This window comes from Salarias fasciatus, chromosome 8, assembly GCF_902148845.1.
Source record: "Salarias fasciatus chromosome 8, fSalaFa1.1, whole genome shotgun sequence".
NCBI lineage: Eukaryota > Metazoa > Chordata > Actinopteri > Blenniiformes > Blenniidae > Salarias > Salarias fasciatus.
In genome coordinates this window covers 12,979,714-13,005,533 of record NC_043752.1, presented here as the reverse complement: position 1 = coordinate 13,005,533, position 25,820 = coordinate 12,979,714, and the positions used below count along the sequence as shown (strand labels likewise).

At 43.6% G+C, this 25,820-nt stretch overlaps 3 protein-coding genes across 4 annotated transcripts; 1 reads left to right on the top strand and 2 right to left on the bottom strand.

The window, feature by feature from the left end:
- The first annotated feature begins 880 nt into the window (after nucleotides 1–880).
- LOC115393317 (C1q-related factor-like) lies at nucleotides 881–4,962 on the top strand. Its single transcript, XM_030098246.1, has 2 exons — nucleotides 881–1,746; nucleotides 4,672–4,962. The coding sequence occupies exons 1-2, from the start codon at nucleotides 1,099–1,101 to the stop codon at nucleotides 4,849–4,851; spliced, it is 828 nt and encodes a 275-aa protein (XP_029954106.1). The 5' UTR covers nucleotides 881–1,098; the 3' UTR covers nucleotides 4,852–4,962.
- Nucleotides 4,963–14,906: 9,944 nt separating this feature from the next.
- On the bottom strand, nucleotides 14,907–18,335 carry dcakd (dephospho-CoA kinase domain containing). Its single transcript, XM_030098245.1, has 5 exons — nucleotides 18,024–18,335; nucleotides 16,686–16,797; nucleotides 15,586–15,789; nucleotides 15,287–15,374; nucleotides 14,907–15,209 (listed from the first exon to the last, which is right to left on the bottom strand). The coding sequence occupies exons 2-5, from the start codon at nucleotides 16,795–16,797 to the stop codon at nucleotides 14,924–14,926; spliced, it is 690 nt and encodes a 229-aa protein (XP_029954105.1). The 5' UTR covers nucleotides 18,024–18,335; the 3' UTR covers nucleotides 14,907–14,923.
- Nucleotides 18,336–19,851: 1,516 nt separating this feature from the next.
- On the bottom strand, nucleotides 19,852–25,361 carry pus3 (pseudouridylate synthase 3). 2 transcript variants are annotated; one of them, XM_030098244.1, is made up of 8 exons: nucleotides 25,290–25,361; nucleotides 25,116–25,203; nucleotides 21,793–22,216; nucleotides 21,415–21,692; nucleotides 21,158–21,341; nucleotides 20,823–20,932; nucleotides 20,485–20,657; nucleotides 19,852–20,108 (listed from the first exon to the last, which is right to left on the bottom strand). In XM_030098244.1, exons 3-8 carry the CDS (start codon nucleotides 22,210–22,212, stop codon nucleotides 19,852–19,854), a joined length of 1,422 nt encoding a protein of 473 aa, XP_029954104.1. In that variant the 5' UTR covers nucleotides 22,213–22,216; nucleotides 25,116–25,203; nucleotides 25,290–25,361. The 2 variants fall into 2 exon arrangements, with proteins under 2 accessions (XP_029954104.1, XP_029954103.1); XM_030098243.1 differs by lacking the exons at nucleotides 25,116–25,203; nucleotides 25,290–25,361 and adding an exon at nucleotides 22,519–22,613.
- Nucleotides 25,362–25,820: the final 459 nt, after the last annotated feature.

Below are 25,820 nucleotides of genomic sequence, written 5' to 3'. Positions count from 1 at the left end.
TGTGAATGATCCATCCATCTTCCATGTCGCTTCATTGAACTCTGTGGGACGCCGGAGCCAATCCCAGCTGACTGACAGGATCCAGACAATCACACAACGTCACATTCACGTTCACACACGTACTCAGAGACATCAAGCAGTCCCTCATGCATGCTTTTTGGAGTGTGGAAAAAAAAAAAAACTCGCCCACGCTCAGGGAGAACAAGCAAACTCCCCAAAGAGAGACCCCCACCGCAGTGAATCATTTGAAGACATAATAGCGATGCAAAAGTTATTTTTCAAATTGTGGAATTCATCCTCTCAGAAAATTTGCTGGTTTGGTGAAGGTCAAGGCTTGACTGACCACAGATGTCTGGAGTCATTCCAGTATACGAGGGCACCCACTGATCTCTCTCTCCACACACACACACACACACAAATATCCTGACCCAAATAAAATCATGCTCAGCTAACAACATCAAGCAACATCCATATTTTTGTTCAACTGAAGTGTTAATTTTTTACGGCTACACACACACACAATGCAGTCACCATCATTACTGGAACATTAATTCAGTTTTGTCCAAGTAAACCTCCCACATGCGTCTCTTTCCATCTGTACCTTCATCGTCACATTAACCCCAACTACTTGAATGTTTCTCTCGTTCTGCGCGCCGTGCTCATCCCTCCACTTTTTCCTGTCTTCACACATGTGCTGGCAGGAAAGTGCCCTCCTCAGCCCTGACTCAGATGGTAAGCGAGTGCATGTTGCTCACTCTCTCCTCCCATTGCCTTTTTTTTTCCCTTCTTGTCTCACGCTGTCTTATTCTGTCCCTCCTCCTCCTCCTTCTCTTCTACTCTCTCTCTCACTCTCTCTCTCTCTCTCTCTCTCTCTCCCTTACTTCTTCCACAGCTCTGTCACTCACTCACACACTCGTACCGGCTCTCCCTGGGCACCATCTCCACTACCACAGATCCTCGGCATATCTGCGTTTTGCCAGGTGGACGCACACCCCCACAGTCACCATTTCCGCCCCGGAGAGCTCCACGCTGGCAGCGCAGCCCCTTCCCCGGCTGAGCATCGGGCGGAAGACCCTGGTGGCAGCTGCTGTGGGGGTCATGCTGGTCCTGGTCCTGGTGGTGCTCATCCCCGTGCTGGTGAGCTCGGTCGGCGCGGGCGGGATGGACGACGGCTCCAGCCACTACGAGATGCTGGGCACCTGCCGCATGGTGTGCGACCCCTTCCCCGGCACGGGCGCCACGGGCGCGGGCGCGCACGCCGGCACGGACACGGCGACCTCCGGCCTGCAGGTGGACAACGAGGGAGACCTGAGCGATCACAGCATCGGCCCGCCGCTGCCCACTTACAGCGCCCACGGCCCGCAGGGCAAGCCGGGACGTCCGGGCAAGCCCGGACCCCCCGGGCCACCAGGGGAGCCCGGTCCGCCGGGACCTAAGGGACCGCCGGGAGACGGCGTGGACGTCGTACGGACGGGGATCCTTGGCCTCGGGGGTAAAGGAGCGGTTAGCACCACGACCTACAACACCACTCCTCGGGTGGCGTTTTACGCGGGACTCCGAAACCCCCAGGAAGGTTACGATATACTGCGGTTTGACGATGTGGTGACTAACATCGGGGGTAACTATGAGGGCTCCACAGGCAAGTTCACCTGTAAGATCCCTGGCACCTACTTTTTCATCTACAATGTGCTGATGAGGGGAGGAGATGGCACCAGCATGTGGGCTGATCTGATCAAAAACACTCTGGTGGGTAAACACTCTTTACACAGATTTTAACCCAATAAATAAAAAAGGTAAAATTACAGTTTCTCACAATACAAGTTGATATGAATGATAGATTTGTGGATTTGTTAATTATACACTAAGACAAAACCCACGTCAATATTCTCTGAGAGTAGTGTAAGTGGCGTGCCAGCAGTCTAAATTGAGTAGTCAAGCATTCATGTGTGCAGTGATTTCAGCTCTGACGGTCTGGTGTTGCAGTCCGGTGTAATGACAATGCACAGTGGCACGCTGCCAGATTGTGTATCTGTGCATATTAGACGTTCGATGATGTACAAGTTGGAGTGAGTGGAAGGAGTGCAGCGCTATCTCGACTCTGCACACATCAGAACACAGCCCGGGGCTGTGGACAGTTCAAAGCTGGTGCCCTTTGAAAATACAACAAACTTCATGCAACCGCGATGCACCAGTCTGTGTTATCAGGCTGCCTGTCAGGCCAGAGCGTTTCGGCATCGGGCTCGTGATGTTTGCTATATTCATGGGTGATTTTGTAATGTCTTCATGGCCCCGGGGTGACGACACTGATCAAACACCATGTAAATCTGAATCTCAGCACTTTTCCTGCAAACACCTCAGCCAGACTGCAACCGGGCGCACAATAACACACACACACACACACACACACACACACCTGGACGCAACAATGCAATTCATTACGGCAGATGTGCAATTTACGGAGCAAATGGAGATGTGATTTTTTTTTCTTTTCGGAACATTGCAAGTTATTGGAATAGTTTTGTGTCAGCGGGTTTCATTTGTAAAATGAGTCACGCTCTTGTGTCTTTCAGCACATCACAGAATTTGAAAGCAGTCCTCGCAGAATCACACGTTAAGTTCCAAAAAAGGTGAAAATAATAAAAAAAAAAAAGTTCCACTCGTCTTCCAATCAATGGAAATTCACTTCACTCTCCCCGACAAAGGATGGAATGGTTTTTAAAGACTTTGCACTACAACAGAAATTGTAGCAGGATATTTAACCTTTCTGCTTGAGTCCACTTAAATTAAAGGTCTTTCTTTTGATCATAATTTGACACCATGAGGAAGTTTGCTCTCTGGAGTAGGATTTGTCACTGAAACTGAAAAGAAAGTTTTGGACTTTTCTAGAAACCCAGTTATCCCCCAGTTTGCTGTTTTAAACCTGCATTGGGCGAAGCAGCATATTTTTTAGCTTCTTCATTTGTTTCTGTTTTTTCCACAACTTTTGTAATAAACTATAATAAAGTAAGTTGAACCCTTAGAGAAACTGAAGTCAAGCACTGAGCCCATAAAACTGCTACAAGAGATGATTTAATAAGTACCCATAAGGAAATATAAAAAAAGACAGATTTGTAATACTTGTGGGGTTTTTTTAAAGGTAATGATCAAATATGTGTGATTCTGGTCAGATGAATGTTTTTCAACACAGATTTTGTAGTATATTAGTGCCACATAAGAGTTTTTCTCACACTATTTTTACTGAGGTTGAATTGTGGATTATTTCAAATGGTGCAATGAAAAGAGATTTCGAATTTAAGTGGAAAAAAGGAAGTAATTAATCTCCATTAACACAGGTATATGATGCACCGTGTTTGATGAGGAACTCGGCTCAATGCAACACACCTGCAAACAAACCTGCAACCAGTGAAGGACAAAAGTCTCACTATTCCCCTAACAAGCTCAATTTGTTCTTAATCACAAGCGAAAAGTGGCGACGAGGAGAGAGGGACGGAGAATTAACCAACTAAAGCATGATGGGCCTTCTCATTATTATTATTAGAGGAATAACAGCAGCATCTGCTGCATTTACAACATAATTATGTTCTGTTGATCCGGTACAAGACGGCACGTCAGCCACAGAGGATAAAGCGATGTTGGGCCACTTTACCGCATATAAAGGAGGAGGAGGGGTACCATATTACTCTTAATTAAATGATGAAGACAGTGTTGGTGCCGCAGTGGTGAGTATCGTGCAGAGCGGGGAGAGTTTCCACTGCAAAGCACTGCTGTCTCAGAAATCCATCATCTGTTGCTCAACTTTTCATCCTCTGGCACTAATTACCAGATAAACTTATTATTTGTACAAACACAGCTTCGAATTTGTCCCCTACAAACCGGAGAATGGATGGATTACACTTTTATGGTGAAGTTGGAGCGGAACAGCCAACCTGGCACCCAAGAACAGTCCACATTAGCCGAAGCTTAGCGGGGATATATATCCCTCAGTGACTAACTGTACCCAGTGTCACTGGCAAAGCGAGGAGATTTGGTTGTGATGCTCCATATCTAACACCCCCAGTAATTACCCCCGTGTCGACGCCGTGACACTTATATTCGGGAAAACATGACATTTTCAGTGCTGCACCCAGAAAAAAAAAAAAAAAAAAAAAAAAAAGGTGAATGTAGGAGTGGAACACGAAGCGCCATCCTTCCTCAGAGGCACACTGACTCAAATCTGACCCTTTTCAGTTGAGTCATGAGATAAAAAAAACAAGATATTCCCCACAGGGAACGCACTTACACAAAGTCAAACTCTTCAATCTAGTCCAAAAACCTCATCCTCCGTTAAAAATGTATAATTATAATTCATATATATAGCTCATATCACAGTGTTAATATCAACTTAACTCACTTCAATGGTAAGATTTGATGCCTCCAGTGTAGGTATCCTTCCTTTTGGTGTATTATTTTCATGGCAGAAGGGATTTCTCTCAACTTATAGTGTATAAAACTACTTGAAAATAAATCACAAAAAGTTATTTTATCAACTTGGCAAACCAGTACTGTCCACTCTCACATACCTCAACTCACACATTCAGTCAATAATAGTAAAATAAACAGATCATCTGTCAGCTTTAACTGACTAACATCTATCTCTTCACTTCTCGGCCCGGTCTGCGTGTCCCGCTCCAGGTCAGAGCCAGCGCCATCGCCCAGGATCAGGACCAGAGTTACGACTACGCCAGCAACAGCGTCATCCTTCATTTGGACGCGGGCGACGAGGTCTTCATCAAGCTGGACGGGGGCAAAGCCCACGGGGGCAACAGCAACAAATACAGCACCTTCTCAGGGTTCATCCTCTACGCGGACTGAAGGCGGGACGCGCGCTCGAAGGAGAAAGGTCGAAGCCGGCGGACGTTCAACTCTCCGACTTTCACTTGGCTCTTGCAGTGAGGTTACCGTTTCCCACGGCCACAGATCCACAGTCGCGCTGCTCTCACGGGTGTTTGGGAGCGGCAGGCTGCGGGTCTGTGGCCGTCGGTGACCGCCTACCTCCTCATCCATACATCTCATTGTATACAGGGTGCCTATGCTGCTATTGTGACGGACGCGAGCGACGTGGCAGTGACTGCCGAGGCGGAGCAACAGCTCTGACACTGCAAAACGCCTCGCCGTCATTTCTGAGCTGTTGTTAACAAATTCAAGTCTGGAAAAAAAAAAAAAAAAACTGTGTTTTTTTTTTTTTTGTAAATGTGCCATTCAGATTTCTGTGGAGATTTTGTTTCTTTCTGATGGTGTTTGTTTGATAAGATGTCATCAGTGACCGAGAGATCTTGTCGCTCGGTCGTCGAGTGACGCCAGAATGAGACTGGGGATGTCTGACAGGCAGTACGTATCGTCTCGGTGTGATGATTCTCAAAATAATGTCATATCAGCCCATTATCTTTGGCATATTGTTAGTGTATAAAGTGTAAATTTGATCTTGAACCTTGATGTCTGAACACAGCCACTAATGCACATGTTGTACATCCTGTTAAGTGTCCACTTCAATAATATAGCTGTTGGTAGATAGTTGTAGGGTTTATGATGTATTATTGTGCTCATTTGCAAAGACGATTTCATTTATGCATGCAGCACATGGTGAACTGTGTTTCAACAAATGGTACATATTGTTTAAAAACCGACTTTAAAGAGCCAATTGTGGAATTAGAGAACATTTATTGGTGGTGCTTTTACTTTTAATCCCCATGATTTTTCATTAAAAGTTTGTTTTTTGCATTTACTCACTTAATAAGTGGTTAATGTCACCGCACCTCATCTGTGTCTTGATCAGCTGTTCTGATCTCTCATTTTCCAGCGATGCCAGCCTTTACTCCTCCAAATGTTACGCACAAGAGAGCCACACCAGCGCAGCGAGAGGCAATCAACGCCAGGATGATCACTGAGGAGAGAGAGAAAAAAAGAGGGGAAATCACAGCTGTGTTAAATGCCAAATGAAGCGGGAGATGATTGTGTTTCACAATCAAAGGAGAGATGTGTTTTTTTTTCCTCTAATGGGTGTGAAGACGCCGAGATGTGGCAGGAGAAAGTCAGGGGACGGGTGTTAGAACATATCATGACAAAGCTTAGATCAGCGTCGGATGGTAATCCAGGGCGAATTAGGGCTCCGCTGCGACTGTGACATAAATGTCACAGACAACAAAATAGCTCCGGGGCCTGAACTGCAAAAACCAATACATCCTCTTGTTTTCTTGAGAGCCACTTTGATAATACAAACTTCTTTGAACATAGTTCACCTTTGACATGGGCTGCAAAACTCTGAAACACAAAAGTTTAGAGCTGGAGAACGGAACTTCTGAGGATGTGAAGGGTGGGAGATAAAGAAATGTGAAGAAGCTCCAACCAGTCAAAGTCAGCTGAGTTAGACTTTCAGCTCATTTGAAACCTGTTTTTTTTTGATGGGTTGTATAGCATGCAGCTGATTAAAATGATAAAAAAAAGAGAGAGAGGAGGAGATAATACAGTGTGTAGCATTTTCTGTTTAATGTATGTGGCGCTGGCCAGGAGCCCCCCCACTAGTCGAAACTTCAGCATGTCTTAAGACAGCACAAATCCTCCAGACACAATTAAGACTGAGGGCCCATGCATACGCAGAGGTCACCCGAGCCACGGGGCAGCCGAACACTCGCGCAGGCTGTTTTCTCCTTGCAGGGTGTATGAGCGCATCGTCAAATTAGAGACTTCATGTCACAATGTCAAAGACGAACGCCCCCGGTCCGCGAGAAACAGCTCTCACTGCCGAAACCATCGGAGCCCAGCGTCGCCCAACATCTGCACTTTTTCCTCAAGTTTTTAAAAAAAAAAAAAAAGCTTCTTTACGCTCAAGAAACCACAAACAGAAGATCACAGGTCTGACAGCGTTTAGCGTTCTGAAAGGTAAGCAAAGAGAGCAAGACGAAGCGCTTTTGTTCTCCAGAAATACACATCTTTGTGTCAGAGTATCACCGTGGAAAGTAAGTGGAATTATTACATCATGTTGCACAGAAAAAAAAGAGAGTTTCCTGCTTTTTAAAGGCGCGTATTGAGATCAGACAGGCGGCTGGGAGCTTAAAATCATCTGTGAAAGTCTGGATTCTGTTGGCAGGCTCGGCCTTCGCCTCGTCCCGCGGAGCCGGGCGATCCTCGCTCGGGCTATTGTGCTTGTGCAAGCATCTCCAGCCTCTCCTCGGGGGCGCTCAGCTTTGACGGTGACTCCAGCTGAACGCTCAGACCAGCAGGACGATCAGGGGTCGGTGTTTTTTAAATCCGTGATGAAGCAGCATCTGGACTGCTCGCACCGCTTGAACCCCTCCACTCAAGTTTCGTCTCGTGTCCTCCCCTTGAATCTAAGCGAGTCCAGGGTTTGGAGATAAGTGTTCCTCTGAGGAGAGCTGTAAGCCGCTTTTTGTTGACGTAAGCTTTGGGGATATTTTCCCGTTTCTAAATTTATATATTTATTTTTCTTACTGTACCTCTTTTCATCATGTATAAGTAGAGGGATTTTACAGATTAAACCTCTACTGCACACTTGTTTTTAATTTAGGTAATCTCCTGTATGTGCAAACGTAACTGAAGGAAATTTTGATTCATTCACTCCCACACACGCTCCCCGTCGGTAGACTGAGACAGCGTCGGGCTGACATTAGCGGGGGTCAGTTGATGAGGCGTGAGGCTTATCAGGCGACTGCAGAGCCGCTCGCTCGTGCCCGTTTTCCGAGGACCATGTGTGGAGGTGCGTGCGTCCCACGCACGTGCCTTTATAGTCGGCGAGACGGGAGGAGTGTGGGCTCGGAAGAGGGTGTCTCATCCGAACATCTGAAATGTCTGAAGTGATGTTAATGAGCCCTTGGTGTTGTTATCTTGAGCATCCCCACTTAACCCACCAGGGGAGATCCAAATTAGAGATAGATGCTTTAAGTGTCGAGTTAAATTGCCCTTCGTGCTCGACGCAGGCTTCCTCCCACAAAATGTACAACCACCTGCCCACGTTCACAGGCGCCGATGCTTTAATTGTAGATGCATGTACACAAGAAGGCCGTTAGATTAACATACAGGACACAAAAGTACCTGTTTTCCATCTGTGTGTTGCAGCATGTATGAATTAAGACTTCAGCTTTAAAGGGAAAGTACATCTCAGCACGTCCCAGCAGTCCGGTTTCTCTGACACGAGAGCGCCACAACCAGCTCCTGCAGACATCACAGGGTTCAACAAGTGAGGCTCGTTAATCCATTTTTATCACCGCAATTGGTTATTTGAGCCTTGGGTTGGACCACATGCTAAATGTGTTAATGTTCATCATGATGATACTAACATTTACCATATTAACAGATTGTGATTAACAGATTCATAACAAACTATCGACAATGATCCTGATCACTGGACAGACCTCATAGATCCAGCTGACAGTTCCAACAAGCGTGCTTTGTATTTAAAATCAAAAGTAATCACGCTTTCCTGCCGGTTGGCAGAACCACTTCTCCTCAGTGTGACGACTATTAATTTGAATAAATGCACTGCAGAGTCCTGAGCCGTGTGTCCTAATCAATATTAATATTAAAAGTAATTTCACAAAGTTGGTACAAGTTGTTCCATTTCTATGTGTTCTGCTTGATAACGGTGATTGAATTTGTAATCTAGGAGTGAGCAAGCATAAAGTAAATCTCCCACCTTCAAAATAAAAGCAATATAGCATTCATCATGTGCAATAATTTTTTTAGCGCTGACAGGTTTTATAACTTGTACAAGTTATGGGTTATAAGGTACACATTAAAGTTTACGCAAACCAGTAAAAATTCTTAATTTTTACATTGCTAAAGACGGTGACATCAAAACAGACAGATCTCTGGAAGATCACAGTGCAAAGTATTGAAAATCAATCATGACAGCAGGTATCAGGTGCTTTACTAAACTCTACACAAAAAAGTAAGGACAGAGTACATTTTCTGTGATAAAAGTGCTTCTTGGCACAGAGAAAAGCCTGTTTGTCCATTTTGACTGACGCTGTATTTGTTAGGAAGCGTGCATTTGTGGGCTGAGCTGAAAAATCTGCTAAATCAAACAGCTTTACTTCAATCCTCTTTGGATGACTAAAGTCCAAAAAAAAAACAAAAAAAAACAAGAAATATTGGGAAATTTAACAATTTGTTTATTTGATGGGAGTCTGAGATTTGACTGCAGATAAGAGGTAATTACGCCTCCTAATGCTGTCGTAATATTGTGATGTTGGCGGGACGCATTAGCTGACCGGTCAGCACTGTGCACGCCACTTTAACCACTGACTAATTCATTTAGTGACAAACATTTTAGAGATAAAATGCACTAACAGAGATGGAAAAATTAAATATGAAAGAAGACATAATTAAACACTAATTCAGATTGTTGAATTCAACCCATCCACCGCAAAATGCTGAGCGCAAATCTGAAGATCGGTGTCTGCTCCACACGGCAGAGCTGTCAATAGCTCCTGACATCAACCAGCTGCTGTGCCATCCCGCCATGCATCACCTCGGAGACTAAAAATAAGCAGGAAGTGTTACACTAAACTGAGCCTTCCGGCCAGCAAACTGAAATAAAGTAGACTTTCAGAAATAACGCCCAGTTTCCAAACATGTCACAGTGTGTATTCGTGGATGCGGACTTGCATGACAGAAAGTGAACATGTTAACGCATCGCTGTGTCGTATGGGCGAAAGTGTTGCCTTCATGCGGCATCATGTCAACAGTCACGACATGACTGGAGGCGCTTGACGGGCTCCAGCATGGAAACCACAGATCACTGATGGAAGATCAGAGAGAATATTAAAAGAAAAAAAAAAAAAAGGTGTGATCACAGGGAGGCAGGGGGCAGAGACTGACATATGTGAGGCATCAGGTTTTGCTCGTATTGCATCAACAACGATATTCTCACCACTTTCTGCTGCTTTTAGTTTTCTCAGAGTTAGAGTGGAAGAGGACGCAGAGAAAATACAAGCGTTTATGAAAAGAGATCTTCAATAACAGTCATGTTAAGTTTAAATATTATACGTTATTTCATACAATCTACAAAAAACCCTTATATTCCGAGCAAAAGATGCAGCTGTATCATAAAGCTTCCAGCCACATGGACTCTAGTCCTCTTCAACCCTTTAATGACCTCTGGTGTTGTTTAGCTCAAAGTGTGGGTGGAAATCAACCTCATCGGGATGAGCTGGATTTAAGAGCTTTGTGTTATGACAGGCACACAAACTCCAACTTTTAGTTTTTCAGCAAATGCAAACAAAACAATAAATTAAACTTGACGAGGCATTGCTGATTACATGACATTGCATTAAAAAAATTCCATGTAAATAAATATTTTCTTTGTAGTTTCATTATAATTCCTCTGGCTGTTACTTATTCACAGAAAAGCTGCTAAAATGTCTAAAATACGGCAGCTCGAACCAGTCACAGAGGTGAAAAGGACAAACTTTAGTGAAAACGGGCTAAAATGGATAAAGGAGCTATAATGGCTAAAACTGGTATAATATCTAAAAAGGAATGAGAAAAAGCTTAAAATTGGAAAAAGGAATGAAGCACTTTAAAACCTTTCAAGTGGCTGAACCGAATGAAATAACATACAGCTAAAGTGGCTAACGTGGTTTAAATAGCTAAAGCGGCTAACACGTTAAACTAGCTAAAGCAGCTAAATACACCAAAATTCTGAAACTACATATATATATAAAAAATAACAACAACAAATCCATGTATAATAAAGTGAAGTGAGGATATTAGACGTGTCTGTTACCTTTACCTGAGGTCCAGACAGCTGCAGACTTGTTGAACTTGTTGATCCATCCTCCACTCTAAAGGTCAACAGGACTCAGAACTGTGTCAATCCCCAGCTTGAAAGCTTTCTTTGAGGAGTTTTCATGATCTCACAATACATGGAGTCGATTTAGCAACTGGGAGGTTTCATCATATAAATTGATAAAGTTAATAGGTTTATTTTCATTTTTTAATTTTTTTTTTTCCATTGTCATTTCACCTGAAATATTCTTGTTCATTTAAATGCACACAAAGCAGGACAAATAACAGAATTTCAAGTACTGTAATGCATGATAATATATGTGCACACGCTCCTCCTTGGGAGAACATGACAATATGCACACACGCATACACAGACACACACTTCGCCCCTCCTCGTCACGCTTGATCTGGGGGACTGTCCAGTGTGTCAGTGACTCAATACCGACGGCCTTGTTCCCTCATGGCCCTGACTGAGCCGGGCTAACGCGCAGGGACAGGTTGAGTCATGTGGCCAGAGACGCTCCGCTGGCGTGTTGCCTGTCTCTTCACCTCACCGCGGCCTCGTGGATGAGGCCTGACAACGGGCTGCGGACGCTCGGCGTGTGGCGCCCGCCTCAGCGTGACGGCGGACGCCGCCGCTGCTGTGCCGGTCGCTGGGGGTCGGTGGAGCCGCTGCATTTGTGGCATGCTGCAGGACAGTGGGCCGTTACTCACAGTCGGCCATCTTTAATGGACACATGTGCAATCTTGAGCTTCTTCCTTAAGAAGAGGTGAAAAGATACATTAAAAAAAAGAACATTATCAATGAATTTTGAAATCTATTTTCACCGTTGTACTTGTGACACATCGCCGCGCCTGTGTGTGAACATCAGACTTTATAACGCCTCAATCTGAGCGCCACACTTGGCTGAACCTGCTAATTGTTCACAGGAAGGAAGTCTTTTTACTTTAATAATTTATTATCTTTAATTATTTATCCTTGCATGAAGCGATCTGACTGCGCTTTAATGGGTCTTAATGAGTTTGAAGTAATTGTAATTGTGTGAGTTGTATGACAAAATATGATAAAAATTACTTGGATGATCATTCAACACAGACGACATATAATAGCCGATGTTAACAAGGAAATTAAGCGGAAGTCATGTTTCTAACAGGTGTGTAAAACTAACAGAAGAGTTTGGGAAATGACACACATCCTGAGCATGTTTTCTCACACTCGCTCTAACAAAAACACCGGGCAGCGTCTCTTAAGGAAGCAATAAGCGTGGATGCATTGTATAAATTGATTATTCACTAAAATGGTCCAGCTGAATTGTTTTGAAATGCTGGGTGAATATTAAAAGCCTGCGAGCCCAGAGGACAGTCTGCACGCTCGCAGTGTGGTGATTAAAAATGAGCCCCTTGAGTAAACAATTGACACAAAAAAAAAGAAAAAAGAACACAACAAAATATTGGTCCAGACTTTTAATTCTACACACTTGAGAGTTTGCAGCGAAGCTCCATATTTCTGCTTGCCTTTGCCGGAGCTGTTTTACCTTCTCTGGCGGCAGTATAGGCGGGGGGGGACTGATGAAAAACCACTCAGACAGGAGATTCCAAAATGTCGACACACTATGGTGCCATAGGCCAACTCTCTGAACATGATGCTGAGATTATAGAAGTCTTTACCCCCTGCCAACGGGAAATTATTTGCTCTGCTCCTGGAAAGGGCCCACAACACACAATAAAAAGCAGCGGGTTGCGGCGGCGGCGGCGGCGTGCGTGCACTTTCACAAAGTGTAACAAAGCAGCTTAAGACTTTCACCTCGTAGCTTGACACCTTCAGAATTAAACCCAATTTATATTCAGACCGAGACTTCGCCACCCATCCCTGCCTGGAGCGTTCACACTCGCTGTGTACAGATATAGTCCTCCCTCCATGCTCTGCATCTGGCCTCTGCGTCTGGGGAAGGAGACGGAGAAAAGGCACACTTGGAAATCTCTGCCGAGCAGCTGGCTGCCCAGTAAAGCATGCTACCCCCTGGATCAGAGTTGAGCCAAGTTTTATCAAAATCCTGAGAATAGAGCTCTGCTTGATGGACCGTCCACTCGCCCAACGTGGACAATTTGCATGCGCGATCCCGTGTTTTTCCATATGCATTCAAAATGCCGAGCGGTTGCCTCGCTTCCCGCCCACCGCTGCCCCAGTCACTTCGCATTAATCCTTCAGCCGCCTGATGAAAACAAGGAGCAGAGCGGTGGGGCCTCCGCGCGGCGCCAAGCGAGCCGCGAAGGCTCGTGGGACCTCGGTGCCAGGATGATGTCAGCTCACCTGCCCGTGGGCCTGAATTTTCATGCCCGGGCTGCGGCGCCAACCGGAGCAAGGACGCCGCGACTGTCCGCGGACTTCATTATTTTCTCTCCCGGAGTCCCGACAGCGACACTAACCCCTCCTGTAAGGATTTAATTACACCGAGGACGTCCGCGCTCTCATCGTGGGACCATTCGAGGGGGGGGGAGGCCGAGGCCGTTTTCCGGCGTCGCCGGTGGGATTTACATTCACCTCACTGCAGGGGACGAAGGCGCAGAAGATCAGAGTTCAGCTGGAGTTACTCAGCGGCATATGGATTTCTCTGGTTCACTTTAAACAAATAAAATAAACAAACCTTTAATCATTAAAACAGGGGGAAAAAAAAGAAATTTGAAGCACATGGAAACGCATTTCTTGATTCTGTGCTTCACTGTGTAGTTTGCATGTTCTTTCAATTGAAAAACAATCAAACCAAATGTCGTTTAGAGCAACTTCCAGAAAGCCATCTGGGGTCAAAGACATCCCGGCAAGTCACAAACCGAGGCACTAACGACATCTGACACAGGGCACTTTTAAAACAGAGGTGCTGGGTTGTTTATTTTTAAGTTAGGCGGTTACAAACGTGTTGTAAGTTACAAGTGTGCAAAGAAAGAAAACGTCTCGGGCTCCGTATTTACAGAGGACAGCTTCAAGTGTAAGAAAATACAGTGATACATATGAAATCCACACAGGTCCCATTAAAAATGGATTGTCACAAACATTCTGTCTTATATATTCATTATACAATCATTACAGCTTTTTAAATGCAACGGACTGCAGCTATTTTAATCAAATCTATTCATTTGGATCAAACATTTCTACATGAGTGGGAGACTAAATATGCCTGTAAATGAAATGGAAATAAAAACCTCTGCATTTCTACCGCTGTTACAAAGCCCTAAAACCACAGATTTCGATCATTAACTGACACAACCGTGAGACGTGAATGTTCCAACTTCAAATATGCGATTTAAATGAAAAGTTAGTGCACACTCAGACCAGTCGTGTAACTCGTGTTTGTAAATCAGGTGCAGCTCCATAAAAACTTCTGTGTTTTTCACACTTCAACACATGACCTAAAATGCTCCAAGCTTGTTTTTTTTAACTGTGATATCTCTGGAGAAATATTGCAGTATGTTGAGATTCCGTATTTTTGATTTTCCAGTTAAAAATTGTGAAGAAAAAAAAAAAGGGTGTTTAGAAAACGAGGATGTTTAACAGTATGAGTGAAACTGCAGGGTTAAAGAACGTTCTTTAATGGATTTCCACTCTTTTAAAAGTTCTCTTGTAGTTTAATTGCTCTCGTTAATCTGTGAGGTTTTTGTTTTTTTTTTTCTTATTTACAACCAGATGGCCTCATTAGATCACGGAGCAGGGTGCAACAACAGGTAGCAAAATAAAAATCTCTTTTATGTCCAGTGATCAGCTCAGATTCGGACTCGTTCAGTGACTGAAATGTCGATCCAACCTGTGTTTCTACGCCGCAGAGAGGATCCCCGTCACCTTTCGTCTCGTTTGTGTCGCCTTCGTGTTTTAGTGTCTCTGAAAGAGAAATTGCACATAGAAAGTCTTCACACTACTAAACCACGTTTGTCAGTGCAAGTTTCCTCAGCGTATTGAGAGTGTGTGTGTGTGTGTGTGCTGCTGATGGAGCGCGCCTCGCTGCTGCGCTGTCGCGGTTAAGTGCTGCGAATCTAATTTCACAGTAAATTGCATCGGCACCTCCGACCTGCCTGATCCTCCTCACCTCCTCGTGTCTGAAACCGTTCCCTCCCCGCTCGCCACCACCCCCCCTCCCCTCCCCTCCCTCTGTTAGGACAAGAGCATCTTGGCGGCGTACAGCAGGATCCCGCCCAGGCCGGCGGTGGCGGCGATGGCGATGACCCTGACTAAAAGGAAGTCCATGGAGTCCTCCAGCTTGGTGTGGAGCCGCAGGACCTGCCGGTGGGTGTCCTCCCTGCCGCCCGAGTTCTCGATGACGTGGTTGGCCAGGCCGCGCTTCTCGTTGAGCGGCATCTGCGCCGCCACGCGCTGCTCGGCCTGCTCCTGGGTCAGGCCGTCCCTCTGCATCAGGCGCGAGAGCTGAGTGGCGGGGTCGCTGGGAAAGGAGCGGACAGTGGAGGTTATTTCTGGCTATTTCAGGAGCGCAGCAAGTGGGCCAGGTGAGGGTCTTACCAGTAAACCACCACGGTGTGGTTGAGGAACTGAGTGAGCCGTCTGGTTTCGAAGAGAAGGGGCACGTCCAGCACCACGTAGCGATAGCCTGAGGAAAGTGAGAAACACGGCAAATCGGCGCCAGCGTTGTTTACACCCCAACACAATACCGGCAACACAATCAAACCCGTTACCTTTCAAGTACCGGTTTTCTTTGACACTCGAGATAATGAATAAAACTTACTGAGGGCTGCAGCGACCGTAAACCGATTTGCTCTAATTCAAGTTTGACTGTGAAGAGCTGAGTGTTGCTCGCTCACCTCTGAGGAAGAAGAGCACGATTTCTTTCAGCATGGCTTTATGGATCTCCGGATGAGTGATGGAGTTCAACAGCTTCCTCTTCTCCTCATTGGCGAAGATGATCTGTCCCAGCTTCTGTCGGTCGATCTCTCCGTTCTCCAGCAGGATCTCGGGCCCGAAGTGGTACACGATGCGGGAATAGGCGGGCGTGTGCGGCTCCACGACTGGGATGGAATCAGAAGAAAAGTCTTAGGCTAATGAATAGACCAAACAAAACATTTATATCACAGAAACAAGGTGAAAGTGAGACTGACAAAAAGCACCACTGTGTCAGTGAATGAACATTTAACCAAACTCTGCAGTATTTCTCTGAATTCTTACGGGTTTTTCCTGCAATGAACACCTGAGTCATTGTGAATAAACTGTCATTTAAATGCAATCTCAATGCACCAGATAGTACTACAGCATTGAGAAATGTTTTCATCTAATAACAAAAAATGTATATATCACAAGGTAGTTGATAAAAGTACAGCATCTTCAGATTTTGCACTATTTTTTGAACACCGATAACTACTTATAACATAAATAGAAATCCATCCCAAGATCCAAAAAACAACAGTACGGTAAACAAAACTGTTATATTCAATGAGTTTCATTGATATTATCTCATTTTAGTGCTGCAGCTGTAGCTTTAATTAATTCCCTGCAATAAATGTCAAAAATTGTATTGTAAATGATAAAATCTGTCTCAAAAAAACTAAAATTTGAGAGGAACTCCAGTAAGAAAGCCGTCTGCACCGTGGGTTTGATGCATGTTTCACCTGAATGGAAATCAAGCATTTGCCTAATACCTCACATTTTCTTTCCCAGACGCAGCTGAGCGCTGTTCCCCTACTTTTGTGACCTTTTTATCTTCACCACAGGACTGAAACATCCTCCCTGCAGTCAGCGGAGACATCCTTCATGACTCACGCTCCCTCTCCCAGCGTTCGTCTTAATGAACCTAGTTTATCTGAGAGACTGTCGCCTGAAGAGGACCTCGCCTGCGTGACACTCCCGACCAGGATGTCGCCGTAGAAAATGCACACAGTTTGCAGGGGGAGGGAGATAAACACGTTACCTTTCCTGGCCACCACGTCGGCGTCGATGATGGGGCACCCGAGCTCCCGCAGCATGGAAGACACTGTGCTTTTCCCCGAGGCGATACCTCCTGTCAGTCCCACCAGGTACATCTGACAGCAGGACGAAGGAGAGAGCCAGTGTCAAGAACGCTACGATAGTGGTTTTTGTTTTTAGCTTGATTTCTTGTAACACAATAAAAAACAAAAACAAAAACCTCCCATGTTTTACACAGACGTGTTGCATGTAAGATAAAACTACAAACCCTAGCTTCATAGTGATACAGATCACCGGTGTGAGTCCAATTTTTGACTCAGAGAAATTTCTATGCAGGACTCCTCATTCATTGTTAATGGGGACTCATGAAAATTATTAATGTAAAAAGAACAGGCAATTTGCATCTGTTAGAAAAGCTTTTCTTGTAATAAACTTTGACTTCATTAGGTTTGCAACAAGTTACCTTAATTTAGTATTGTAATAATAATATAGTAGTGTAAAAGTCAGTTTTATCGACTTAGCTGGACATTACTTCATAGTATCTTTGTATTAAAAAGTACCTCATACGCAAAGATTACAATTGATGCTGAAATTATTCAAGCTCTCTTACTGAGGGCTCACTGATCTTACAAGTTTTTCTCTCTATATCAAACTGTATGTTTGAACTATTTATAGTATTATCACTTCATGATGTATTAAAACTTTTTCAGATGTTTATACATTTTTAAAATATGAGTATATGCACACAAGCTACTTCACTGAGTACTCTTGTGTAATATTGGGTAATGTTTTGCAACAGTCATCATCTAAAAAGGTGTTTTTTTATTATAGAAAGATGATAAAATCATTATAATAGTGTAATATATGTATAATTATGAGGTTGTGCCCCTCAAATTCTGCCCACACCTTTGTTTATGTGTAGAATTCTCATATTAAAAGCCTTCTTTCAAACCCTATGTGACTACAATCTATTATTTCAATAAAAAGTGGTAACAGCAATATATCTCTCAGTCTCAAGAAAAAGTAAACACTACACTTCTATAATTTTTATGGATTAAGTTACTATTAGTAACATTCAGGCTGCATTTGATCAAAGTGTACCAGGAAATGTCAGAAGCTGTTCTTTAGTCTGGATTTTGCTTAAAACGGTGTTACAGCTTGTTTTCCTGAGGTGTGACTTCTCCATCATATTTGGACTAACTGGGACCATATAACTATTGGATGTGAGGAATAATTTATGAATAACACACGAAACAAACAAACAAATAATAATAATAATAACAATAAAAAAAAATCGAGTAACTGTATGCAGTTGAAGTTTGGGACTCTGAGTTTGAGTTACCTTGCAGAGGATCCTGTCTGGATGGAAAGTAAAGTACAGAGTGTCCGCAGCCGCTAACAGGCTAATGTTAGCATAAAGTACACATCAAGTCAAAACGGACGCAAACACGCCGAAAAACGTCCACGTTGACATTCTCACGGCGTCAAGTCAAAACGCGTGAACAGTAAAAACCGACAGAGACAGTCTGAGTGACAAATTAAGCTATATTTCACTCGGAATCTCTGTTATATCACTGATACCAGCTTAGCATCTTAGCTTCTGTGAGTGCCACCGCGAAAACCTCCCGACTCGACAACTGCGCAACAACAAAAGTTCCGGAAGATCCCGTCTGTCTATAAATGAATGGTCTTTGAATGATCTCGGGCCTAAAAACACTTCAGATTCACTCATAGGATATGAAATATCCAAACCTCCGAGGTTTTTAGGCAGAGGTTCTCAGAGTCAGAAGAAACAAGGCGAAACTGCTCTTCTCACCTGTGGAACAACTTTCCTGAACTCCTGAGGACGGCCATTGGTTTGGCACAGAAATTACACTTTCAAAACTCTAAGATCGTTTGACAAAACAGTCTTACAGTTCAGAACAAAACCATAGTTCACTTGCAAAAACTCATATCTCCCTCAAAACTGCTCACTCATATACAAAAACTAAATTTCTTTCCCATATAGACAGTGCCATCAATTTTTTTTACTTCAGTAAAAAAACATCAAGCATACTTTTACTCTAACTTCATTACATTTTGCTGCTGTAATCAGTACTTTCTACTACACTACATTTTATAAATAAAGTGAAGTAGAAAGTAGTCGCCGAGGGATCTGCTCTTCAGTAGAGAAAGTTGTGGTCAGACCATTGATGGCATATAAAAGATCTGAGAGAACAACTATTAAACTGAGAATAAATCAGTCAGAATAGATCAACATGATCTATTTGATTGGAAGTTGTGCTAAATCTAGCTTTACTGTGCTGAATCATTTGCAAAAATGTTTTGAGACACTGAGACATGACTAAGACATTTCCAATGTGATGAAATGAATGAGACATTGTTTTGAGCAATTGAAGAGTAGTTTGGAGATTCGTCCGTTGTTTTGAGAATATAATTTCGGTTTCGAGAAATGAGCCAAATGGGGTGGAAAAAACTGTAAATCGGGCCTGGCATTATTTGCTCAAGCTTTCCATTACTTTTACTTATTTTATTACTTACATCATAATAAAAATTTCACCAAATTAAATCTCCATTCTATTCCTTGTTAGATTTAATAGATTTCTTTTTTTTGTTTTTTTTTTGCTGTTATCTTATCTAAAAATGCAAAAATGACTTTTTTTTTCGTTCAGTTACCGGTAGATATGGGTAAAATATCCCATGTGCTCACAAAGAGACAATACTGCAAATAGCCACCAGGAGGCGAACAAGATGTTTCACTGTTGGAGACTCGTGACACCCTCTTGTGGTACAAAATGGGACTGCAAGAGTAGACAGGCAATGGCCAACGCAATACACGGAGTACCTTCAAAATTAAATATATCAACAATAGCCCGAAATATCTTATGCTGTCATATATAGTCCAAAACAATTTAGAATTATGATTCAATGGTTGATGCACAGAATAAAATAACAGGTTGAAATTAGGTGAGTGCATTTGAAAAATCTTGTATTTTATTCCAGCATGTTTGCTTTGAGACAGTACAAACATTCATTTTCGCTGAAGTTAGGTGGAAAGATACCTGCAGAAAATATAGTCAAAAAAGTCATAAATAAAAATAAAAGTATAGGCCAGTAAAAATTAAAATTCACATAATGTAAAAAAGTCCAACCATTCTCTGGTGAAAACGTTAATCTTCTGCTTTGTGATCAGGACTTTGTTCTGAAGCAGCAGGCAGGCTGGAGGCGCTGTGCGAGTGTTTCGACCTTTTCCCTCTGTGGACCGTCTCGCCTCCGTTCTCCCCTTCCTCTCGCTCCAGCCGCCCTCTTTTGACAAAATGGTCAATCCTGGACTCCAGGCTCTCGCAGCACGGACGCTCCAGCAGTGGGCGGTAGTTCCTCTGCCTGCTGCCTTCGACCAACAGGCAGTGGCCGGAGGACGAGGCTCCTGCGGACGGAGAGCAGGGCGCAGTTTATGTAGGAGCCACGAGGCGTTTACCACTGCCGATCACGCAGGAATCCTGGGAGCAGCTTCAGTCAAAGCTATACTATAACAACATGATCTATTTCATAGAAAACAACAAATCATTGGATTTGAGATGGTAAATAATAAAATAAAATCACAAAAAACTATTAATGTTATTATCATGTTATTACAGTTCAATATCCCACCTCTCAACCAGGAAGTGAATGAATCATAACACAGAAAGCCCAATTTAAAAAATGCTGCATCAAAACATTTCTGGTCTTTAAAACCACAAAACAATAAGTCTGAATGGATCTCAAGACTCTGAATGATATCAGTGTGTGATTGATCTCCTCACCTCTGGCCTCCAGCCCCTGGATCATCCCCTGCAGGACGTGCGCTCTGACGGTGCTCAGCGTCCAGTGCTGCCGCAGCGCCGACACGACGTGGTTCGCGTCTTCGGGCTCTTGCTTCCAGCTCAGACCTTCAAAGTGGCAGTCGTACAGCACCAGAGGGAAGTCCACCGCCATGCTGGGGAGCAGACGGAGCGCTCAACACGGACCCATGCAGCTGCAGTTTGCTCGCCATTTTTAATTTTTTTTTTTAAATGAAAATAAAACCTTCAAAAGAGGCAAAGTCACACTTCAACTGCTGTCTTTTTTCTCTTTTTTCGTTTCTTTTTTTTTTTTTTTTTACCTGTACTGGGGCTTCCTGGGGTTATTCTCAACATCCAGGAGCTGATTAATTATCTCTGGGGCTTCCAGCTTTTGCCCGATCAAGAGGAGCACTGCCATCATGCAGCGTACCTGCAGCAGAACAACAGGAGGAGAGGCTGCAAATGTCATTAATCAAACTTTAAAAGAAATTAACTCCACAAGAGGCTGGATTATAAAGGTCTAAACGAGCCTCATAATTATTCAACCTCTGCATTTTAAGTATTTCAGAAATACTGAGAGAGAAAAAAAGAAGATCACAATGGCTTCAAATTATGATTTTTTTTTAGGGGGGGGGAAGAAAGAGCAATTTGGTACCTGGTGATAAAGGAAGGCCAATCCCTTGATTTGAAAGATAAAAAGGTCGTATTGGTTTGAGCTGGAGAGACTCTGAGGCTGAACGGGCTCGACTGCGGCTGAGAGAATGGTCCTCTCGAACTGCAGGACTCCGTTTCCCACGTCCATCTTACAAAGGTTACGAAAGTCGTGAGTTCCTTCGTATCTGTGGGGAAGAGAGATCCTCAAGTCAAAACTAGAACTTCAGAATTAGTTTTTTTTTGTTAAATTTCACCCACCTTTTTGCAGCTTCTGCCATCAACGCCACGTCCAGAGACCCCCGGGGGAAGTAGTAGCGGTAGGTGCGGGACTGACAGTCGAAGCGTGCGCTGAAGCCCTCCGTGGCAGGCGCCCAGTCCAAAACCCTGATGTCCTGCGGCAGGACTCGGTTCAGCATCTTCACGTACGGAAGTTCGGAGGCCGCGGCCTTTGACCTGCTACTGACGTCCACGTTTTCAGGGAGGGTGACGCCGAGGCCTCCACAAAACTGCGTGGAGCGCAAGTCAATGGTTATAACCTGTGGAAGGGAGAGAAAGTTTTTTTGGAGTGATAAAGCAAGATGTAAATGTTTGATCTAGGTTCCATTTAACAAGACACGAGGTTGTGTGTGGACTCACTTGGGAAAAAGCACTGACTCCTTTATCAGTGCGACCACAGCGGTGGTAATTGGAGCTCTGCCGGTCCTGAATCAGCCTGGTCTTTAACAAAGCGTCAAAGAGTCTGGCCTCCACGGTGTTGTCTGTGTTCTCCTGGACTGCAAAGCCCTGGTAGGCCCACCCGAGATAAGCCAGCCGCAGAGCCACATGACGCCGGGGGTGCAGGGAGAAGTCAAAGGGACGGTCTCTGCCGCCTTTCTTCCTCTCCTTCTTGCTGCTGCTGGGGTTCACATCAGCCTTACAGTCCCAGCTTTCATCAGGAGCCGGACTGGACGTCGTTTCCATTTCATCTGCAGCTCCACTGCTCTGCTTCAGCTGAGACCTGAGCCTCTCCAACTCTGACTCCAGCTCCTGTATTCTTTGGATTAGTACATCTGACATGTTGCTGCAGAAAAGGAACAGATTTGCAGAATGTTCAGAGAGCAACTTCAATACAGACATGACTGTTGCCACAGATTAAACACACATATATCTAATCATCCCCTTTATAATATCAGATCAAGATACGCACAAACACCTGTGCTATCTAATATCAGTAAATTAAAAATATGATTGGAGGTTTCCACATGTTCGCTGATGTTATGAATTTACTGTGTTGAAGCTAAGCGCTACTACAATACTCGTCTGAGAAGTTACAAACAAAACATGTATACAAACTCGATACTATAGCCACTGTTATGATATTACCTTTATTTCCAGTCTCAACGTTGCGATAGTTTTGCTTTTTAGTCCCTTTTTTTTTGGCGTAAAGACACACGCGTGCTACTTTTGGTCCAGGAACGCGTGTGTATGTAGTCGGACCGATTTAAAGAACGGACCCATTTCCTGTACACGACTTCTGGGTAATGTGGTTTAATGTCCTCTCACCGCTCCTGTGCTCATTTGACAACGACGATTTTTAGATTTTAAATGCCCAAAAGTAGCCCATAAATTAATGCGTTTTGATTTGTGACTTTTGAATTTCTTTTTTTGAAAAGTTACCTATCATACTTTTCAACAAAGTGAGGAAGAGGACATTATGAATCATGGTGATGCCGCACACACACACACACACACACACACACACACACACACCTGGTGAATCTGAGCTATATCTAAGATATGGAAAACGTCCTTTCTGACTTTACTTGCCTAGTAAAATGGGAAAATAGGGCATAATAATTTTGGCAGTCTGTCTGCTGAGAAAAACAACAAGTGGAATCACTGCCATCCATCAGGTTTGTGCACTAAATACGCAAAAATAAGAAACCATACACACTCACATGTACACTTGCATATAGTGACACACAGCACAACAGCCATCACACCTTCATTCATTATACTTACACAATTTAAATGTTAAACTGAAGTTTTCATTGTCTCTCTAAAAGCAGATCATCTGCTGCATGTGTTTTTGTTTTTATGCAGCAATGACGCATCAGCTTGTGCAGCTCCCTCTTTTTCTATCCAGACATGCACACTCTCTGAGTACTAATCCAAAAAATGCAGCAAAAGGTTAGAAGTTACTGGCAGCGAAATGAGCTCAAAGACATGTTGGAAAGGTTCTTGTCTGTACTACAAAATCTTTTAATTAATTCTGGCTTTCGCCACCTCAGGCGAACGGGATGAGATAAGCTGCATTATCATTCATGGCATCCACTTTACTTTTCACATGTCTTTACGTATATAAAAAAAATGTTTTTGACATGAAAAGTAGTTGGAATTTATTCACAAAATATATTTGAACTTTTGACGTAAATGTGACATCAGCCTCACTGGAGAAGTCTGTGCTGTAATTCTGGGAAGGAGACTCTGACCGATGGCTGCACTTTGAATTTGAGAAGGAACAGAGCTGATTCCTCCCTGGCTGTGGATCAACGGACCGGCTTCTCACAGATTATTGAGGGGAAACAGGAGTTTGTTTTGAGGACTTGGAGAATGCATGTGACCGTGCCGTGACCTTTGAGATGCTTTATAGGAGATGCTTCAAGAGTGCGGGGTGAAAAGGACGTGCTCAGTTCAGACAGCAGCAAACTTCAGCTGGAATTTGAATTTGAATATTTCATTAGCGTTGAACATTATGGTTATAATGAAAACACAAGGCAAATATACACATTTTTATTCATTTAGTCTCTATTTAATTATCTCCTGAGTTGTGCAACCAACCACAAAACTCCAGAATCAAAATACTGACACCAAACATCCCCCAGACAACATCTATGAAGAGACTCTATTTGCTCCTAACACAAGCCCGTAAAAGGAAATATTAATTAATACCCCAACACGGCACAAAAGGGCTTTGATGACTACAGAGACACCCACTGCAATCAAGGCCTTAGAAAGTTTGGACAAGCTGCAGAGGAGCCCATCTGCGAATAAGTCGAGTACCGCAGCGCTTCTATAGTGATGGGGGCGACCCCGGATGCCTGGAAAACAACTTTAACAACGTGGCATTAATGCAGCGCTTTATATAGCAACATTAAAAACCAATGAGCCTCGTTCTGCTGCTGGTCTACTGGCTGTTTCCAGGGAGGAGGAAGCAGGAAGCAGAGAAAGCAAACCGAGTTTCACATTTCTCTGAGAATGATGGAGGAAAAAAGCCTGGAAGTGATTTATCAATAGTTTTTTTTTTTCTTGAATTACAATGATTATGGTGTCGCTTTGCTGAAGGTGTGAGGTGGATGCACACACGGACGCAGTGACTTTGAAATTAAAGCTCAGCCTGAAGATGTTCATATTTGTACAATATAAATGACAAAAACCATGAAATTTCCTCAAGAAATTCAAAGCTAAAGTTGCTTGGCGCTTGTTAACATTAACGCCTAGTGTGACGTTGATGTTATTTCAAAGTAATAACATAGATAACAGTTATATCATATCTCAGGTATGACCACTGTTCTTGCAATCACTGCAAGACAGTAAAAAAACCTGCAGAAACTGCTGTTCATTTTATTGTCAATGTCTATTTTTTTTCTTCATATTTTGCAATATCCTCCCACAAGCTGGACTCAGCACTCTGGACTGGATTTGGCCTTTTTCCAGATGGATGGATGGACTCTATTGATGGTATCTGTTCAGTTTTAATGCACCGGACTGTTTATACAGATTGCTACAGTCAATCGGCCTCATAGAAAATAGTTTTCAAAGTGAAAAATGTCTCTTGACTTGTTAAAATCTGTGTTTTTCAACGTTTTTTAACATCAGTGTTCTTTAGGTGAAACACGACAGACATTTTTTTTTTTTTGCAGAGTAAGGTGTGCAGCCACAGGAGGGCCCCATTTGCTCTCTGTTTAAACCCCACTAACCTTACGAAAGCATGGAGAAGCGTCCCGGAGCTTGTTTCTGGAGCAGTTGCTCTGACGGAGCGACGGGGTCCGCACCTCTTTGAAGGGGCTTTGTGGGAACAGGATGCCAAATGATTAACATGCAGTCTGAGCCCCTTTGAAAGATTTCTTGGGAACAGGATGTGAAATCATTACCATAGTTGGCGAAGTCACTCACACAGAGGGAATGTCGTCCTCCCCACTCTTTGCTTTTCCTGTTTTGAATTCCAGAAAATTGGTGGTCGAAACCTTGAATGATTTCCGTCTGATAAGAGGGGTAATTGAGGGAAAAGGTGGAGCCGCGAGCCGGGGCTGCATGGGATATTTAAATAGACATATATCTGACAATAATATTATTCTGTATTGAGAAATGCGGACAGCGATTGCATGAAATCAGATTTTGTTCTTGCTACCTTATATGGGTGTTTTCGAAATGGGCAGCAGCTGAGCCCGTCGACACTCAGAGGTACTTCACATTTTTCGTGGGAGAATTCCCTTCCAGCTGCTTTTTTAATATATTTTTAACATTATTCTTTTGAAAGAAAGAAAGAAAGATGAGTCAGTGACTGCTCGGTATCAAACTTCTTTGTTTATTCCCCTGAGGTAGCCTGAAGATGCCCGACTGTCTCAACATGGGAGCGTATACTGTTTTATCACAACGCCAAGCGTTTCATGTATTCTCTATGT

Bases quoted from the DNA above. Each gene is read 5' to 3' on its own strand.
- LOC115393317 (XM_030098246.1), top strand. From the start codon at position 1,099: ATGCTGGTCCTGGTCCTGGTGGTGCTCATCCCCGTGCTGGTGAGCTCG. The intron at 1,747-4,671 runs GTGGGTAAACAC...GTCCCGCTCCAG, and splicing joins ATCTGATCAAAAACACTCTG to GTCAGAGCCAGCGCCATCGC.
- dcakd (XM_030098245.1), bottom strand. From the start codon at position 16,797: ATGTACCTGGTGGGACTGACAGGAGGTATCGCCTCGGGGAAAAGCACA. The intron at 15,790-16,685 runs GTAACGTGTTTA...ATTCCATCCCAG, and splicing joins CGACGTGGTGGCCAGGAAAG to TCGTGGAGCCGCACACGCCC. The intron at 15,375-15,585 runs GTGAGCGAGCAA...CACTTTCCTCAG, and splicing joins CGTGCTCTTCTTCCTCAGAG to GCTATCGCTACGTGGTGCTG.
- pus3 (XM_030098244.1), bottom strand. From the start codon at position 22,212: ATGTCAGATGTACTAATCCAAAGAATACAGGAGCTGGAGTCAGAGTTG. The intron at 20,933-21,157 runs GTACCAAATTGC...GTTCTGCTGCAG, and splicing joins TGGCCTTCCTTTATCACCAG to GTACGCTGCATGATGGCAGT. The intron at 20,658-20,822 runs GTAAAAAAAAAA...TCTGCTCCCCAG, and splicing joins CCCAGGAAGCCCCAGTACAG to CATGGCGGTGGACTTCCCTC.